The sequence below is a fragment of the Eleutherodactylus coqui genome, chromosome 1 (genome assembly GCF_035609145.1).
Source record: "Eleutherodactylus coqui strain aEleCoq1 chromosome 1, aEleCoq1.hap1, whole genome shotgun sequence".
Classification (NCBI taxonomy): domain Eukaryota; kingdom Metazoa; phylum Chordata; class Amphibia; order Anura; family Eleutherodactylidae; genus Eleutherodactylus; species Eleutherodactylus coqui.
In genome coordinates, this window is record NC_089837.1 from 478,122,989 (window position 1) to 478,140,486 (window position 17,498).

The 17,498-nt window shown below is 49.1% G+C and overlaps 2 protein-coding genes across 3 annotated transcripts in view; one reads left to right on the plus strand and one right to left on the minus strand.

The window, feature by feature from the left end:
- Window positions 1-1,073: 1,073 nt before the first annotated feature.
- Window positions 1,074-12,306, minus strand: ORMDL2 (ORMDL sphingolipid biosynthesis regulator 2). The gene is made up of 4 exons (XM_066584937.1): window positions 12,161-12,306; window positions 6,188-6,362; window positions 4,569-4,720; window positions 1,074-1,701 (listed from the first exon to the last, which is right to left on the minus strand). The coding sequence occupies exons 2-4, from the start codon at window positions 6,359-6,361 to the stop codon at window positions 1,566-1,568; spliced, it is 462 nt and encodes a 153-aa protein (XP_066441034.1). The 5' UTR covers window position 6,362; window positions 12,161-12,306; the 3' UTR covers window positions 1,074-1,565.
- An 86-nt stretch (window positions 12,307-12,392) lies between these two features.
- The window catches only part of SARNP (SAP domain containing ribonucleoprotein), a 70,880-nt gene continuing 65,774 nt past the window's right edge, over window positions 12,393-17,498 (plus strand). The window contains exon 1 of one of the 2 annotated variants that reach the window (XM_066584916.1): window positions 12,393-12,674. In XM_066584916.1, the coding sequence (XP_066441013.1) occupies window positions 12,642-12,674 (33 nt within the window). In that variant the 5' untranslated portion in view covers window positions 12,393-12,641. The remainder of the gene's footprint in view (window positions 12,675-17,498) is intronic. The other variant, XM_066584925.1, reaches the window with a different exon arrangement.

Genomic DNA, 17,498 nt, shown 5'->3' on the forward strand with positions numbered 1-17,498 from the left:
TTACAGCACATAAGGACCAATATATCGCCATGCACGTCCGAATCACAACTTGTATCCAAGCTAGAGGCGGCCCAATAGGATACTTGAGCCTCCATGCCCACTCATATCACATCTTGTATTCAAGCTAGAGGCGGCTCAACAGGGTATTAAAGCCCCTATGCCATCCATATCCCATCTTGTATAAGTCTTGCTATCTTGGTGGAATTTTTGAGGGGGCTTGAAATATAAGCCCTTCCCCTGAAAATAAGGCCTGTCAAAAGAGCGCTACAAAATTGTGATATTGCTGTGAGAAAATGCAGTGATATCTCACAGATGTGATATCACTGTCGTCCGTGTGAAAGAGGCCCAAAGGACTGTGAGTTGCCTAACAGCCATCCCGCAGTCTGCCATAGATTATTACTCCCCTGCTTACACAAGAGTGATAGTAGTTCCAGTGAATGGAGGCAGAGCGGCCCAGGATGATTCGGGCCACCGGCCTCCATTTACAGTAAACCGGAGTCGCACAAACATTGAGCAGTTCCTGCTTACACGGCCTGACAGTCGCCTTGTTTTTAGCTTTGCTAAAAAGCAAGCAACTCCAACAGGTGAGCGAGTTCTCACTTAGTGCTCTGTCAGTGGCCATGCGTACACGGGACAACTATTGCCCGAAGTCGCTGTTTCCAGCAAGAAACGCCTCCAAAACCGGTGGCCACATCTTACCTTGAAGTCTATAGTAAATTATTGAAAAGACTACATACACAGTGTATTTGTTCCCCTTCCCCCTTCAAAATGCTGCATATTTCTGGCAATTTCCCCGCAGACTTTTCTTTGGGGAAAAAAAGTAAAAAAAAAAAGTTTTAAATTTTACAAATTAAACAAACCACCATTAAGAATTGTTTAAAAGTGTTGGGAAACAAACAAAGAAAAACTTTTGAATTTTCTTTTATCATAAGCGTTTGAAAACAAAATTGTTGAGGAGCCCTCAGGTTGTGTTCACGTGTTGCTAATTTACTGCAGATCTGCAGCAAGTCAGCGATGTGTGAACGCACTCTAATAGCGGAGATGGTGTAGGACCATAAAATAAAAGCCCATGCTGGTTGTAGGAATGTACGTTTATTATTACCATTTTCCCCGTTTTGTTCCATTCCTGTAATTCCAGCCGCACGGCCTTGTGCCGCACAGGACTGGCAAGAGTAGCTCAACTTTAATGAAAATTAAAAGAGACGAGACTGACTTTAATACTTAACATAAGGGGCTGCTGCTCCACCTCTTTCTTCCGTGCCGCCCGTGTGCAGCACATCGCGCACCCCTGTATTTGTCAGCACATTAAATTAAACCAATTAAATGCCCATCCCCGTTACGTCCAAAATGTCCTTTTTTTGCAGTAATGAGTTGCATGTATAATCGTGTGATTATCCTTCGGAGTCTGGCAGCATCACAGTATAAAACATCTGGAGGAGGGGAAGCCTTTACACAATATGATACAACAACCTCAGCTCCATAATGAGAAGGAAGGTCCCAACATATTGACCATGCAGAACATGAATCGTGTGACAGGCAGCAGACGACATCCTCCGCTACAAGCTTCAGTACTTGTTAATGCCAAATATCCGTACTCCGTGGAACTGGGGGAGCTTGGGAAGGAGGACACTGAGCAGCGACAGCGTGTTGATGAGGAAATGGACAGCATCATATTTGGTGTAAAAGCTGGCAAGGATGTATCTGCAGGAGAGACAACACAAGCAGGGATTACTTTACTGATTCATGGAGTACTGGTAGAGCCGACAGGTAGCAATAAGACAATCTATACATTCAAAGTATAAAAAAGTACTAAAAACTTTTGAAGACTTGTCCTTTAGTTCTTGTGATACATTCAGAAACGTTCAGGATTAATTCACACCTACCATGTTTTGCTGAGAATAAGACCCTTTCTTATATTAATTTTTGCCCCAAAAGAGGCACAGGGTCTTATTTTAGGGGGATGCGTTATAGTTACCTAGCAGGTGCCGTCTGGGTCCCTCCCGCTGATCTCTGCAGTTCTGGCAGGCTTCCTTGCAGTTCTTAGTGCCGATAGAAGATCGCTTGCTGGTAACAGGATTTGTAAGCTCCACCACCAGCAAGCGCTTGCTCTGATCGGTTCTCGAGCGCCACAGCTCAGCCATTCACTGCAACGCTCGATGAACCAATCACAGCCATCGCATTGAATACAAACCCAGTTACAAGCAAGCGATCTTCTATCGGCACTAAGAATTGCAAGGAAGCCTGCCAGAACTGCAGAGATCAGCGGGAGGGAACCGGACTGCTAGCTAAGTATCCCCCGCCCCCCATGTTATGTAGCTACGTTTTTTTTTCAGGGTAGGGCTTATATTTCAAGCACCCCCTGAAAATCAAGGTAGGGCTTATTTTAGGGTTGGGTCTTCTTTTCAAGGAAACACAATACTTGAGCTTCCAATGGAGAATCTCTCTGCCCATATGGTGCCGATTGAGGCTTTTTTGGCAATGAATAGAGGCATCACACACTATGTACAAAAGTCCCAAATGAGGAAACTACCATTGAGAACAGCAATCACAGATTTAGGCAAAATCAAGTCAAGGAAAAATTAATAAGAGGGCACAAAAATAAAAGCAGCATTCTGGGACATTCAGTAGTAATTGCCGATAATAATGAAGTTACACAATTAAACAACCATTTTAGGTCCTTTCCACAGACCGGATGTTATGTTTGTTCATACCCGTCAGTGAACCCTTCACCCGTTCTACTAGCAGTTCAGTCTGTAGTTACTCCTGAAGCTAGTAAGGCTGTAGCATCGGACAGTACATGGACCCCGCATTCATGTGCTGGCCGAGGGGCGGGACGTCGCACATTACAAGTCCTGTTCTCATGTAAGAGACTCGCACAAGAATAGGACATGCAGCGACGGAAGAAGAAATGAATTATAATATATATCTCCATCTATCTGATATGCATGCACCCATTCATATGACAGTTCTTTTCCAGTGCGAGGTCTGTCCATATGCCTGTGTGAGGAGCCCTAAACCACACGTTTTTGGATTATGAAGGCTTACGGCACTATCCTCCATTAATTTTGGAAACGCTTCGTTAATGAAAACATATTAACAATTTTCCTCAGCCAAAAGTATGCAGTATAAGCTGGTAAAAACCTGTTATATAATGGTAATTATCAAAGTGGCGTAACCTGTAGAACCTGCCCGACCTAGGACGTGGAGCCAGGCGTACCAGCATAGCACCTACTGCACTCCGGGGAGGAGGAGGAGGAGGAGGAGGACTACACTAAGTGTAATATGCAGTCAGGATTTAGAATATTAATGGGTTTAACAACAAATAATTGCTTTGTGAAACTTAGCAAAGAATTAAAGACTAAACCCCTTAGGCCGTATTCACACACAGCAGAAAGATTTAGCGATCAAACCCATGGCAACCTGAGTTACATGTGCGTCCGACCACGGCAGGCCCTCCAACCCGCTGTGACCAATACAAGGATTGTGCAGGTGGCCACAGAAGGCGGCTCCTTGTTTAAAGCAATGTTAATGAAAATCAATGTAGGAGACCTTAATAAAAGTGCTGAGAAAACAACCCCAGCAATGGCAGTCAGACATGTACAGGCCAGAGTCCAGCCATGAATCCCATCAACCCTTGTGTCTTTTAGAAGCTCTCAAATGGCAAAACTATAGTTTGAATGCCTGAAATGTAGACAGGAAGGCCCCCCCAAAAAAGCTATCTGCACACAGACACCCTAGGGCGGAAAATATACTTACCAATTGCTCTATTGATGAGTTTTTGGCTCTGGCGCCCCATTATCCCACGTGACTAGTCAAAGCCCACAACGTCTGGTCACTTTCTTACGACATTCCCTTTAGGCCAGTTTCACACGGGCTACAAAAATTGCATGATTTTGGAGCCATGTGACATCGCTACGAAACGCATGTATGTGAAGCTCATGGTTTCCAGTGGGTTCTTTCATAGGAGAGATGTTTTGTAGCCTGACAGGTGTTCTTACTATAGGATATCCTAAAAACATGACCTGTTGGTGGTCCTTGAGGACTGGAGTTGGGGACCCCTGATCTAAGCGCACCAGCATGGTGAACAGCTGATCAGTGGGGTTTCCGGGCAGCAGACACTGACCGATCTAATATTGGTGGCCTATCCTGAGGCTAGATCTCAATAGTTTAAAACTGGACAACCCCTTTAAGTATATTCAAACTGTGTAATTGTTGCTCAGATTAAAATCTGAAAGTCTAAAGCTTCCCTAAGAAGTATACAAAAACTTTTTATAAAAAGCAATTCCCCACTGCAGTCATGCGATGGGTTGATATTACGTACATGTCATTGAGTTCATAACATTGTAATAAAGATAATATATATATATATATATATATATATATATATATATATATATACACACACACATACACACACACACATACACATACACACATTAAATTACCAATTTTAGACCGTCTCTAGTGACGTCCAAAACATTATTCAGAATGGTCAAACAATTGTGATTTTATAATGATTGTTGAAGAAAAAAAAAAAAAAGAGAAACTGTGTTTTGCACATTACTTACAAAACAATTGGTGTTATGGTGAGGAACTTGCGAGAGGAAGTGAACTGGATGCCATAGTCCATCTGCTCCCAATGAGTAAGGAGTCGTGCTTTACCCTGGTCAGGGGTCTCAAATGGAGTGCCCTTCACTGTATGCAGGAACAGGTACATTACCTGAGGTGGAAGGGACAGAAGTGGGGGTTAGATCTGGCATTTCATGCACACTTAAAACACAACTACTTCATTATCATCATCCCAGATGTTCTGTAACTTGGTTCGTCCCAGCAAGCACGCATGTCTGAACACCACAGATATTTCATCAGGATTTACCGTGTAGACGGGTAGGATGGAGACGCGCAGAAAGCAACAAAATATAAATGAGTTTTAGGGCTCGTTCACATCTGCACTCGTTTTCACTTTAGCTGTTCTGTCTGAAAAGCAGCCAGATGAAAAACACCGCTTCCATTTAAGTTCCCATTGATTTCAATAGGAAATGAAGCGCTTCGGTGCAGCTTAGTTTTCCTCCGATCCGTTTGATTTCGACTTTTTAAACAGCGCTCATAGAGCGGGTCGCTGCACTATTGTTTCCGGGGAAAAAAATAGAAATCAAATGGAAAGGACCATGTTTTTTTTTGTTACCATTACAGTCAATGGGTGATGAAACTGAACGGAAAGGATTTCGTTTGGTTCCATTTTTGATGTCCGGTCAACAGATCCATTCCTAACTGAGCGTGCACGGAATGTTAAAAAATGGAAGCATACAAAACAGATCTGTTAAAAAACGGGTGTAAATGCAAACAAACGGGAATAAACCGATGGAAACTTTTTTCTTCTTCTATTGATCCGTATACCAGATCTGTAGAGAAATGGAAATGATGGTTTCTGTTGGTTTCCATTTGGATTAAAGTTTGCCATTTCTTCCATAATTAAAAAAATAAATAAAAGGATTTGTACAAAACGCGTTGATGTGAATGAGCCCCTTATAGGCATTCTGTATGCTAATATTTCTGCATGCCCCACCTACTGTATTAATCTATTTGGGTAGGTTCATTTTTCACAGCCGAAAACCTGCACCAAAATCCACATCATTTCCAATGGTGCGGAGTTTGGCGCAAGTCTGCAGCAAACTTCACCCCTTCTATTAAAAGCTGTGGATCTGCACCATTGTTGCGGATTTTGACGCGGCTTTTGAAACCAATGTGATGTGGATTTTGGTGCAGATTTTCCTCTGCAGAAATCCGCACCATTTTCCACTTACCCATAAGGGGTTGTTCTCCGGATCACTATAAAATAACATCGTGCACCTGTTCATTCTGCCGCTATTCCAATGATCCTCCGCTGCTCCCTGCTGGTCTTTGTTTCCAGCAGTGACATCACTGACTACACATGTGACTGCTAAGCCAATCACTAACCCAGCGATCTTATAGGTAGTTGGTGACGCTAGTGCTGCAGTGCCAGAAAACAATGACTGGTGGTGGTGGTGGTAGGGGGGCGGCAAGTGAGTTATGTTGCCTTCATTATTTTAAAATGATCTCTGACTTTCATTACATTGGTGGTGGGGGGGGGGGGGGGGGGGCTCTGAAAACCCCTTTAATGGTTTTTGAAACTGTATGGACTACAATAAGAAAATACATTACTTACAAGATTGTGAATGACGTTAGTCAAGGTCCAGACAACAGGAACGCTGAAGAAGGGAAAGCTCAAGAGGATGATGTGAAGAAAACCTACTAGGATAATGTAGGCCAGCCATATTCCTCGACTGTTCAACACCCGTGTATTGGGGTTCACCTCACTATGTGCCACCCCAACATTCATCCTAGAAGGCAAAAGATACAATTTAACATGACGTGTGTCAATGAAAACAAATGTAAAAAAGCTGTACTAAAAAACAAGATAAGGAGCAACCATCACAGGAAAAAAGCAAGAAGTACTCAAGTGTGCCCAAGTGGGAGTTTGACATTATAGATGGCGCCCTCATGAGGAAAGCCTTGTGAAGTGGGGCAGCTCTTGGTTGGCGAGTAGATCAAAGTGGGTTTGGCTGCTGGAACCGCAAAAGATCATCTGTTATCACCGTAGGACAATTTCTGGCCAGTAGGTCCCCTCTCTGATTTTATGTTGATTGTCTATCTGTAGGTCCGACCTCTACCAATGAGGAGAACGCACAACGAGCAGCTCGTTAGCACCTTTACTGCTGTCCCAAACACAAAGTTATAGTCTTTAAGTGAATGGAGCCGGGGGCTCACACTGGCGTTGCACTTTCCCCTTTCTAAAAAGTTCTGCTTTTCCCCCTAAATCAAACGGAGAGCAAAACAAAACAAACACAGAACAGAACGGAAACTTAGTTTTCGTCACTTTATCAGATCTGGCAGACCACTCCGTCAAAAAAGGACCATTTCTATCATTTTGTTGCTTTTTCTGTTTTCATCTGGTTTTAAAGGACCCGTTTTATCTTCCTTCCCTCCCGCACGTACGCCTTCAAAAACGGATGCGTTAAACGGCCAACAGAAGCGGAACCAAACAAAAACCTTTCAGTTCCGTCACTCGTTGATTAGAATGTAAAAAGAAGGAGAAAAAAAAAACCAAAAAAGGCCCTTCCATTCACTTTCGTGAAGAAAAAAAAAGCTTTGTAGTCCGCGCCATTTTTTGTAAAAGAAATAAATAAGTATGAAAAATTTCAAATTGGAGAGCCGATGGAATGGAACCAAAATGAGCATCGCTGAGGGTCAGAAGTTCCTGGAAAACCACGTTTAAAAGAAGGACATTCAGATATCCCAAGGATCGGCCATGAACGTGTATTCTTGGAAACACCCTTTAGGGCGCCTTCACACGTGTGCGCACCTCGGTGCTGTATTTAACTGTATTTTTCCCATCTGCGGAGTTCATTTTCGCACGGCACTCAAGACGCACCATTTGAATTGGCTAAGGCCTCATGTCCACGGGGAAAATCAGGCCCGCTACGGATTCGACATGGAGAATCTGCAGCGGGTCCCTCCTGCCCCGCGGACATGAGCGCTGAAAATAGGAATTTAAAAGAATTTACTCATCCGGAGCGGGCGGGGAAAGTCTTCTCTTCCTCACGGCCGGATCTTTTTCGGCCGGCGGATGAACTCGTCACGCCGGCGGCACGTCGCCGATGTGCCGCGCGCATGCGCCGGGCACATCCGCCGAGCCGAAGCAAGAAAGATGCGGCCGTGAGGAAGAGAAGACCTTCCCCGCCCGCTCCGGATGAGTAAATTCTTTTAAATTCCTATTTTAGGTCTCCCGCGGATCCGGACGGCTTCCATAGGCCTCAATAGAAGCCCGCGGGAGCCGTCCCCGTGGGAGACCCGCACGAAAATGGAGCATGGTCCAGATTTTTTCATGCTCCATTTTTTTTAAAATCCCTTTTATTGACCATCCGTGGGTATTTATCTACCCCGCGGGTGGTCAATGCATCCCTATGGGATGCGGATCCGTGTGCGGGAGAGGAGTTAAAATCCGCTGCGGATTTTAATTCTTCTTTTGCCCGTGGACATGAGGCCTAATTGTGTTTTTTTCCATCGCATTATGCGTCCCCTTGCGTATTGCACGGTCATGTGCGCACCCCGATTGACTTCTATGGGGACCTTTGTTGCGCAGAAAAGTAAAGCATGCTGAGTTTTTTTAGTTTCGTTTTTTTTTTTTGCATGTCAAAAATGCCTGAAAAATATGGAAATTTGAACAAACTCATTGAAATCAACGGGTTCTAGTCTTTGTGTATTGCATGCACAAATGCGCCCGCGTGAAGGAGCCCTAAAACAAGATTTAAGAGGAGGACAACGCCCGACAGCCAAATGCAATATCCAGAGCTAGCAGACCATAAAATAAAATGAGAGGTTGGGGGCTCACCTGGTGTGACTGGAATGTGCAATCAGGACAAACCATCACACCTATGTTTCTGTATAGCTTTGTATTAAGAGATTACCAATTGTAGAGCCGCAGGAATTCGTTGCCTGGGACCCCCGCCAATCAGCTGTTTGCTAGGTCAGCGCTGTTGTTAACAGAGCTGATTTCTGCAGGAAGCAGACAGCACCGCTCTTACTGTAGTGGCCAAGCTTGGTATTGCAGGACAAGCTCCCATTCACTTCAATGAGTGCACTGGTTTGATGAATAGCTTATTGGTGAGGTCCTGGCTGATGGATCCCTATCAATCTACTATTGAGGACGTATCTGGAGGATAGCAAAAAGACATACTAGTGGAGAATCCAATGCTCTGATGACTTGATCATGGAGGTTACCGCTGCTCACCAACAGGCTCATCGGTATTTTGTGCTGCTACGCAACCGCTCTAGGTAGCGCTATACCTATCGGGGTGTTATCTCCGGTTTACGCAGACAGTATCCTGCGGCTAGGCCATCAATACTTACAACTGGACAACCGCTTTTAGTTTTAAGAGTAATTTAATATGACAGAGCGGTCCTTGGACCAAGAAGGCTCGCGCACCGCTGCTCCGCAACACGTCTGGGTGGGCTACAGTTCAGCTACAGTTAACTGAAATATCTGAGTGGAATCCAGAATACAATGAGATAAACTGCAGAAAACATCCATCAGTCTGGCTGCTACCCACCGATACAGCAGGCAGAGAACAGAAGCCACACACGGAGCCAAAGGGCTCGTGCCCAGGGGCGTATGCATCAGAGGCTGTGGGTCTCCCTGCAGCGTCTTAACCATTACACTCCCCACGTATCACATGCACACGGTCATGCGCAGTGCGACTTTTTTTTTTAAATTCCTAACGTATGAAACCGGTGCCAATATGTAATGTATTGCATATAGACCACATGTCATATGCTGCCTGTACAAATGTATAGGGCTCACGCTGTATGGTACGTAGAGAAATAGATCATGCTGCCATCCATTTCTCATGCGTATCGATGAATCTACACGCACATGTGCACAGATCAATGCAAGTCCACTGACTTACATTGACTCCCTTCACCGTGTATCATGCGTCCACCGTGTATCATGCGTCCACCGTGTATCATGCGTCCATGCAACAGTCGTGGGTATGAGCCCTGAGGCCTCACAGAGGGATTGGATTCTGCATACAGGATTCAGCCCTGCCCCCGGCCGAAGACACTGCGTGTCTTCTAATTACCTGTCCCGCCCTTCTACCTTATTCGCTACAATTGTGTGCGGAAGCGCCGTCCGGCACGCTGCCGCACACGTGCAGTGGAATCCGCAATAAAAGGTTTGCAAATCAAATCTGCATGCTTTATTTTATTTGCGCACGCCCATGTATCCCTATAGGCGGTTTGATTTACGGCGTACCACACAGGGGGGGGGGGCCTGCGCCCCGTGTAGCGGCGTACCGCGCAGAGGGGGGAGCCTGCGCCCCGTGTAGCGGCGTACCGCGCAGAGGGGGGGGGGAGCCTGCGCCCCGTGTAGCGGCGTACCGCGCAGAGGGGGGGGGGGGGGGGGGAGCCTGCGCCCCGTGTAGCGGCGTACCGCGCAGAGGGGGGGGGGAGCCTGCGCCCCGCGCAGCGGCGTACCGCGCAGAGGGGGGGGGGAGCCTGCGCCCCGCGCAGCGGCGTACCGCGCAGAGGGGGGGGGGGGGGGAGCCTGCGCCCCGCGTAGCGGCGGGGGGAGCCTGCGCCCCGCGTAGTGGCGTACCGCGCAGAGGGGGGGGGGGGGGAGCCTGCGCCCCGTGTAGCGGCGTACCGCGCAGAGGGGGGAGCCTGCGCCCCGTGTAGCGGCGTACCGCGCAGAGGGGGGGGGGAGCCTGCGCCCCGTGTAGCGGCGTACCGCGCAGAGGGGGGGGGGGGGGAGCCTGCGCCCCGTGTAGCGGCGTACCGCGCAGAGGGGGGGGGGGGAGCCTGCGCCCCGTGTAGCGGCGTACCGCGCAGAGGGGGGGGGGGAGCCTGCGCCCCGCGTAGCGGCGGGGGGAGCCTGCGCCCCGCGTAGTGGCGTACCGCGCAGAGGGGGGGGGGGGGGGGGGGAGCCTGCGCCCCGCGTAGCGGCGTACCGCGCAGAGGGGGGGGGGAGCCTGCGTACCGCGCAGAGGGTGGGGGAGCCTGCGCCCCGCGTAGCGGCGTACCGCGCAGAGGGGGGGGGGGAGCCTGCGCCCCGCGTAGCGGCGTACCGCGCAGAGGGGGGGGGGGGGAGCCTGCGCCCGGCGTAGCGGCGTACCGCGCAGAGGGGGGGGGGGGGGGGAGCCTGCGCCCGGCGTAGCGCGCAGAGGGGGAGGGGAGCCTGCGCCCCGCGTAGCGGTGTAGCGCGCAGAGGGGGAGGGGAGCCTGCGCCCCGCGTAGCGGCGTACCGCGCAGAGGGGGAGGGGAGCCTGCGCCCCGCGTAGCGGGGGAGGGGAGCCTGCGCCCCGCGTAGCGGGGGAGGGGAGCCTGCGCCCCGCGTAGCGGCGTACCGCGCAGAGGGGGAGGGGAGCCTGCGCCCCGCGTAGCGGCGTACCGCGCAGAGGGGGAGGGGAGCCTGCGCCCCGCGTAGCGGCGTACCGCGCAGAGGGGGAGGGGAGCCTGCGCCCCGTGTAGCGGCGTACCGCGCAGAGGGGGAGCCTGCGCCCCGTGTAGCGGCGTACCGCGCAGAGGGGGAGGGGAGCCTGCGCCCCGTGTAGCGGCGTACCGCACAGAGGGGGGGAGCCTGCGCCCCGTGTAGCGGCGTACCGCGCAGAGGGGGGGGGGGAGCCTGCGCCCCGTGTAGCGGCGTACCGCGCAGAGGGGGGGGGGGGAGCCTGCGCCCCGTGTAGCGGCGTACCGCGCAGAGGGGGGGAGCCTGCGCCCCGTGTAGCGGCGTACCGCGCAGAGGGGGGGAGCCTGCGCCCCGTGTAGCGGAGCACCGCGCAGAGGGGGGGGGAGCCTGCGCCCCGTGTAGCGGCGTAACACGCAGAGGGGGCCTGCGGGGAACAGATGGATGCAGAAGACAAGTGGTGGCACCCCGCTTGTCTTCTGCATCCTCCGCTGGCAGCTCAAGGTGATCGCTCATCTTGCGCTGTAAACGACACATTTGTATGGGCCCAACTTGTGCCTTAAAAGCAATGTGGAATATGGGGAACACAAACAATACGGACATCGCAGAAATTAGAAAAACACAGCTGCTTAATTATAAACAGAGCGCCACCCTTGTTTGTAGGGTTGAGTCTGGTATTGCAGCTCAGCCGCCATTCACTTTGATGGAGCCGAGGTGCAATACCACGCACAACCTTACTATCATACGTTTTTATGCGCGACGGAAGGGAGTAGTAGGCTACGCTTTTTTGCAATCATGCAAAAACAAAGCGCAATAGAATGTGCGCCGCACTGCACGGACACAACGTATACATGGACGACGGTTCACCGACTACAACCTACAAGTCCGCTGAAATGTAACATTATCATCCGTTTTATTTTCAAGTAAAAAAAAAAAGTGCGTTTCACGGACGGCCATACGACAATGCGGGGGGGGGGGGGGCACACACACACACAACATCACCCCAGTATGGCTGCTTCCAGAGAACAACAGCTTGCTCGTAGATGATGAGAGATGCAACTAATACACTTAGTACAATGCAGCAGGGAGCAGCTATGTGGCTCACTGGACCTTCCCGACGGTCTGAACGAATCCCCCCCAACATCCCTGCACACAACACACCCCAGCGGCCATCACCTGTAGCTAGGACCTCCGCCAGTCACTGGTCTCCAGGAAACGCCAGCACTTCCGGAAGGGAATCAGCCCAGGGCGGAGCCAACCTGGTGACTACACTCCACACGAAGGCGAAGTGCCTAGTGACGTATTTTGCCAGCGCCGGAAAACTGACGTCCTCACCCGCGCCTCACCTGCGATTCGTCGTTACGTTCATGACGTCACCACGCTGCAGCTTGCTGATTGGTGAACGTTACAACGGAACTGGCCTATCACCTTAGCTGGCTTACAGTTCGCAGTCCAGCGTGGTGTCCTGTGTGTTCTCTCCAGCGGGTGTAGAAACCGGCTACGTTACCGCTCCGCGTCCCGTCGTCCTGAGAGAGAGCCGGGGCCCGCTAATCAAGATTCCCGCGCTTTGTCGCTGGCGTGACGTCACACGTGCGCCGGACCAATAGGAGCTTGCCTTGCATAGGAAAAATCCTCAACCAAGTGTGAGGTAAAAAACATGGCGGACATCGTAGAGATTCACAAGCTGAAGGTAAAAATGAAACTGCGGTAGATATTCGGCTGCAATCTTCATAGACGTGTGGGGAGTCCTGAGGCACACGGGCTGGGCGGGAAAGATGGGGGCCAGAAAGAGCTTCTTTGTAGTAGTAATATGGAGACTGAGGAGCTTTAGCTGGGCAGCGGCTGAGTCAGTAATTAGTTGCTATAGTGAGTCGTTGGCGCATAAACAACCGTTATTTATGCACTTTTCCACAAAGCGATCGCCGTTTGCGTCTTTGTTTTGGCGGCTGCTGAACCGTAAACCTTCCTGCGAAGTTATGAGCCGGTTGCCAAAGGACTCTCCGGCGCCACACGCTGATAACCGATCAGTCGGGACTATTTTCACATAATCCGAGAAGACTGGCGCATGTACTCTCGCTGTTGGTGGCGCCGTTTACACGAAGCAGCAGTCATATTTGCTCTGACCGACCATTCCGTTGCTGGTTGTTTCCTATAAACCCGCCCTACGGCCGCGCTTACACGAGCAGAAGCGCCATTGCGCATGCCTTAGTGCGTCTTTTTTGTGCGAGTGTCGGCGTATTGCACTGTACCTTTGTACTATTAGTTCCACCTGTCCCCTCCCCCACCGGAATTGTGCGGTGTTTCACGCATCTTTGTGTATTGCGTGCGCAGATACGTCCGTTGACTTCTATGGGGACCTTTTGGTACGCAGAAAGGAAGAGCGTGTGCTATCTTTTTTTGTGTATGAGTGGCCGCAAATGTGAACGCAAAATATGCGCGTGTGAACGAACCAGTTGGGCTCTATTTGCTGCGTATTGTGCTCACAAATATGTCTGTGTGAAGCCGGCCTCCTTCATACGGGGGTTAGTGTGTTTCGGCCGTGTACATATGCTGTGTAGTTATGTGCGTTAAATGCGCGTACACCCTTGTATTTCGCCTTCTCTGGCACGTTTTTTTGTGTGCCAAAATACTGCGTATTTGAGCATGCAAAAAAAAAGCGCGCAAAATCAAATTGGTTTTGAGTAAATACGAAGCGAATGCGCAGGTGTCCCGTGCATGTACGTGCACACATTGAGGTTAGTGGGGTTCTACGGTGCGTAATACACGCTAAGGGCTCATGTCCACGGGCAAAAGAAGAATTAAAATCCGCAGCGGATTTTAACTCTTCTCCTGCCCGCGGATCCGCACCCCATAGGGATGCATTGACCACCCGCGGGTAGATAAATACCCGCGGATGGTCAATAAAAATGATTTAAAAAAAAAAAGAGCATGAAAAAATCTGGACCATGCTCCATTTTCGTGCGGGTCTCCCGCGGGGACGGCTCCCGCAGGCTTCTATGGAAGCCGTCCGGATCCGCAGGAGACCAAAATAGGAATTTACTCACCTGCTCCGGATCTTCACTTTGCCGCGCCTCCATCTTCTCTCCGTCGTGGCCAGATCTTTTTTCTTCGGGACGGCGCATGCGCGCGGCACGCAACCGACGTGCGATATCCTGCGGCGGATCTCCACCGCGGTAGCCGCTGGCAAGCAGGAGCCAGCTGACAGATCTCCGCGGTGAGCCTATATCTGACAGGCTCACCGCGGAGAATCATGGTAATTCGCAGCATGCTGCGATTTGCCGACCACGAGCGGAGAATCGCTATAATTATCCACTCATGGGCAGGGGGGCTGCGCGTTCCATAGCAACACTATGGAAAGCATTCACTGGATTATCGCCGCGGGGAACGCAATGAAATTTGCCCCCCAGGCAGGAGCAGCTACAGAATAGGCCTGCTGCACGACACACTGAGGCCGGCTGCACAGAAACAAGTCTAATTCCTCTTGCGGGAGCCAGACCTGACCACAGCAGACCTCCGTGCGTATTCTGCCCCCACGATGAGGCAGAATTCGCGACCTTTCCACAAAGTCATTCGTGAAAGGCCCACGTGTCGGTTGGCTTCCATTGACTTCAATGCTTACTGTTCAGTACTGCGCGGCGTAGACAAATACGCATTTGGGACATTATTTGGGACATTTGAACGCTCCTCATTATCGGAGAAAGTATATTATAACTCGGTATTATGTAAGCATCAGCAAAAATAAATGACAGGATCATTTTCTATACATATAAGTGGTTATTTTAATAAAAAATATAATGCCGGACTTGTCCAGACTAATTTTGTAGGTCTAGTGGAAAAACAAGTATCCATATTTAAAGAGCTCTTATTTTTAGGTCCACTCACCCCCTATTTTTTAAAAACGGATAATTTTAAAAGCAAACTAACAGAATTCTGAAATCCATCCCGTAATTAACTATTTTCAGTAATCACTGCTTATATAAAACATAACCGTATTACACAGAGATCGTGCAAAACGAAGAATAAAAACAGCAATTTCACAATCAGAAATATAAGAACAAGATAACCTTTAAATGTCCTTTATAACCCTTTAAATGCCGCTGTCAATTATGATAGCAGCATTTAAATCCCTGAACAATGTTTTGGGGTCTCCTACGGCCCCCCTCAATGAGATCACAGGGAGCTGTGTGGGTGTCATGGCAGCCGGAGACTTTCTGAAAGGCCCCAGGGCTATCTTGGTAGAATGCCTATCAAGCCATGCCCGTGGGGTGGCTTGATAGATTGCCTGCCCAATAGCAGTATGATGTAATGTAAAAGTTAAAAAAAAGTAAAAATAAAAACAATAAGGGCTCCTTCCCACGGACGGATTTCCACCGCGTTGCCCACAGCTACTAGGTTCTATTGAACCTAATAGCTCAATACTCATGGTGCGGAATTCCGCACCGTGAAATCTCCCGTCCTCACCCGCGGCATGCTCTATTTGCCGCGGGTGTACACGCGGACGGCTTCCATTGCAGTCAATGGAAGCCGCCCATCACGCTATCTTCCGCTGTGCTTCCCCGCCCACCGCCAGCCACATCATATGTGGGCGTGTCATATGACGCTACCGGAGCATCACGCGCTCTATTGCACATGCGCGCCGAAGCGTCATGCGGGACGGAAGACGCCGAATCCGGAGGTAAGTATTGGGGTCTCTGGGGGACGCCGTGACGGGCTCTTCCGTAGCGGAGCCTGTCACGGCCGTGAGAAGTCGGCCTAAAGTTCTACTTTTTTTTTTTTTTTTTAATTAGTAATAGTTAAAAAAGAAAAAAACTCTTGCCATATTTATAATAAAAGAATCTAAATAGTAAAAGAAAAATACATATTTGTTATTGTTGCGTCCGTAAAAGTCAGATCTATCCAACGCATTATTTACCCCGTACGATAAACGTCGCCAGAAATGCGCTTCTTTTGGTCTCTAAGAAATAATTTCAATAAGAAGCTTAAAAAAAGTCGTATGTATTCCAAAGTGGTACTAACGCAAACTACAAGACGTCCCGCAAAAAATGAGCCCTCGCACAACTGTCGATGGAAAAATAAAACAAAAAGCTATTGTGTGCAGAAGATGGTGGCAGAAAATAATTTAAAAAATGTAAATATCTTTGAAAAAAATGCAAGTAGTACAGCAAAAAAAAATAAATATATTTATAAGTTTGGTATCGTAGTAATCATACTGACCCATAGAATAAAGTTATCATGTCATTTTTGCTGCAATTTGTGCGCCGTAGAAACAGGACGCAACAAAAGATGGCGGAATTTCATTACATTTTTAATTTTTTTGCATTTGTCACCACTTAAAATTTTTTAAAACGTTTTTCAGTACATTTCCGTCCACTGTCCATGCAAGTAGTAGTCATCTATTCCCCCCCACCCCTTACCCCTGGTGCTCCCTGCCTGTTTCTGGATCACTTTGCCGCCTATCTTCCCACTTCCTATTCTGCGAAATTCCAACCCTCACCTTAGGTGATTTTAACATCCCCACCAATGACCCTATCTCCCCATCTGCCTCTCAGCTTCTATCGCTCACCTCCTTCCTTGGTCTCTCACAACTCACAACCTCTCCCACTCAGAGAGATGGCAATACTCTGGATCTGGTCTTCCTCTCTCTGCTCTGCTTTCCACTTCACTAACTCCCCTCTCCCGCTCTCAGACCATAACCTCCTCTTTCTATCAAGCTCCCTACTATCTCCCCAGACCCTCCTACCTAACGTACATACAGGAACCTTCAGGCCGTTCACACCGAAAACTTTGCCGAGTCTCTACAGTCTTCTCTCTCCTCTCCTGACCCAACCTGGCTGCCGCACACTACAACACCACTCTCAAACACCCCAAAGGCGCTTCTATTGACTGTGCTCTAGGTGTGCTTGAACGGCTGTAGAGAAAGTCTCAAACATCCACAGACTTTCTGCACTATAAATTCATGCTCAGAACCTACAGTCTCGCCCTCCACCATACCAAATAAGTCTACTTCACCTTTTGTCTCCTCACTATCTCACAACCCTAAACGGCTCTTTGATACTTTTCACTCCCTTTTCAGCCCTAAACTGCAACCCGGACATCCTGTGATAGATCTCAGTGCTGAAGAGCTGGCTGCTTACTTTAAAAAATGTTTTAAAAAAAATCACGACATCCAGCAGGAAATAACCTCCCAATCCCAGACTAGTCCCAACCCTAGTCTCGTCATTACTGCATCTAGCTCCTGTTCAGTCTCTATACTGAGACAAACGACAGGGGAAGAAGTCTCCAGATTGCTCTCCTCTGCTCGCCCCACCACCTGCACTAGCGACCCTCTCCCCGGTGGTTATCTTCCACCTCACCACTATATTCAATCTTTCTCTGACCTCTGGCATTTTTCCTTCCTCTTTCAAACATGCCATCATATCCCCACTGCTAAAGAAACTGACCCTTGACTCGTCCTATGCTGCCAACTACCGACCCATCTCAAACCTCCCTCCCCTTTGTCTCCAAACTATTAGAA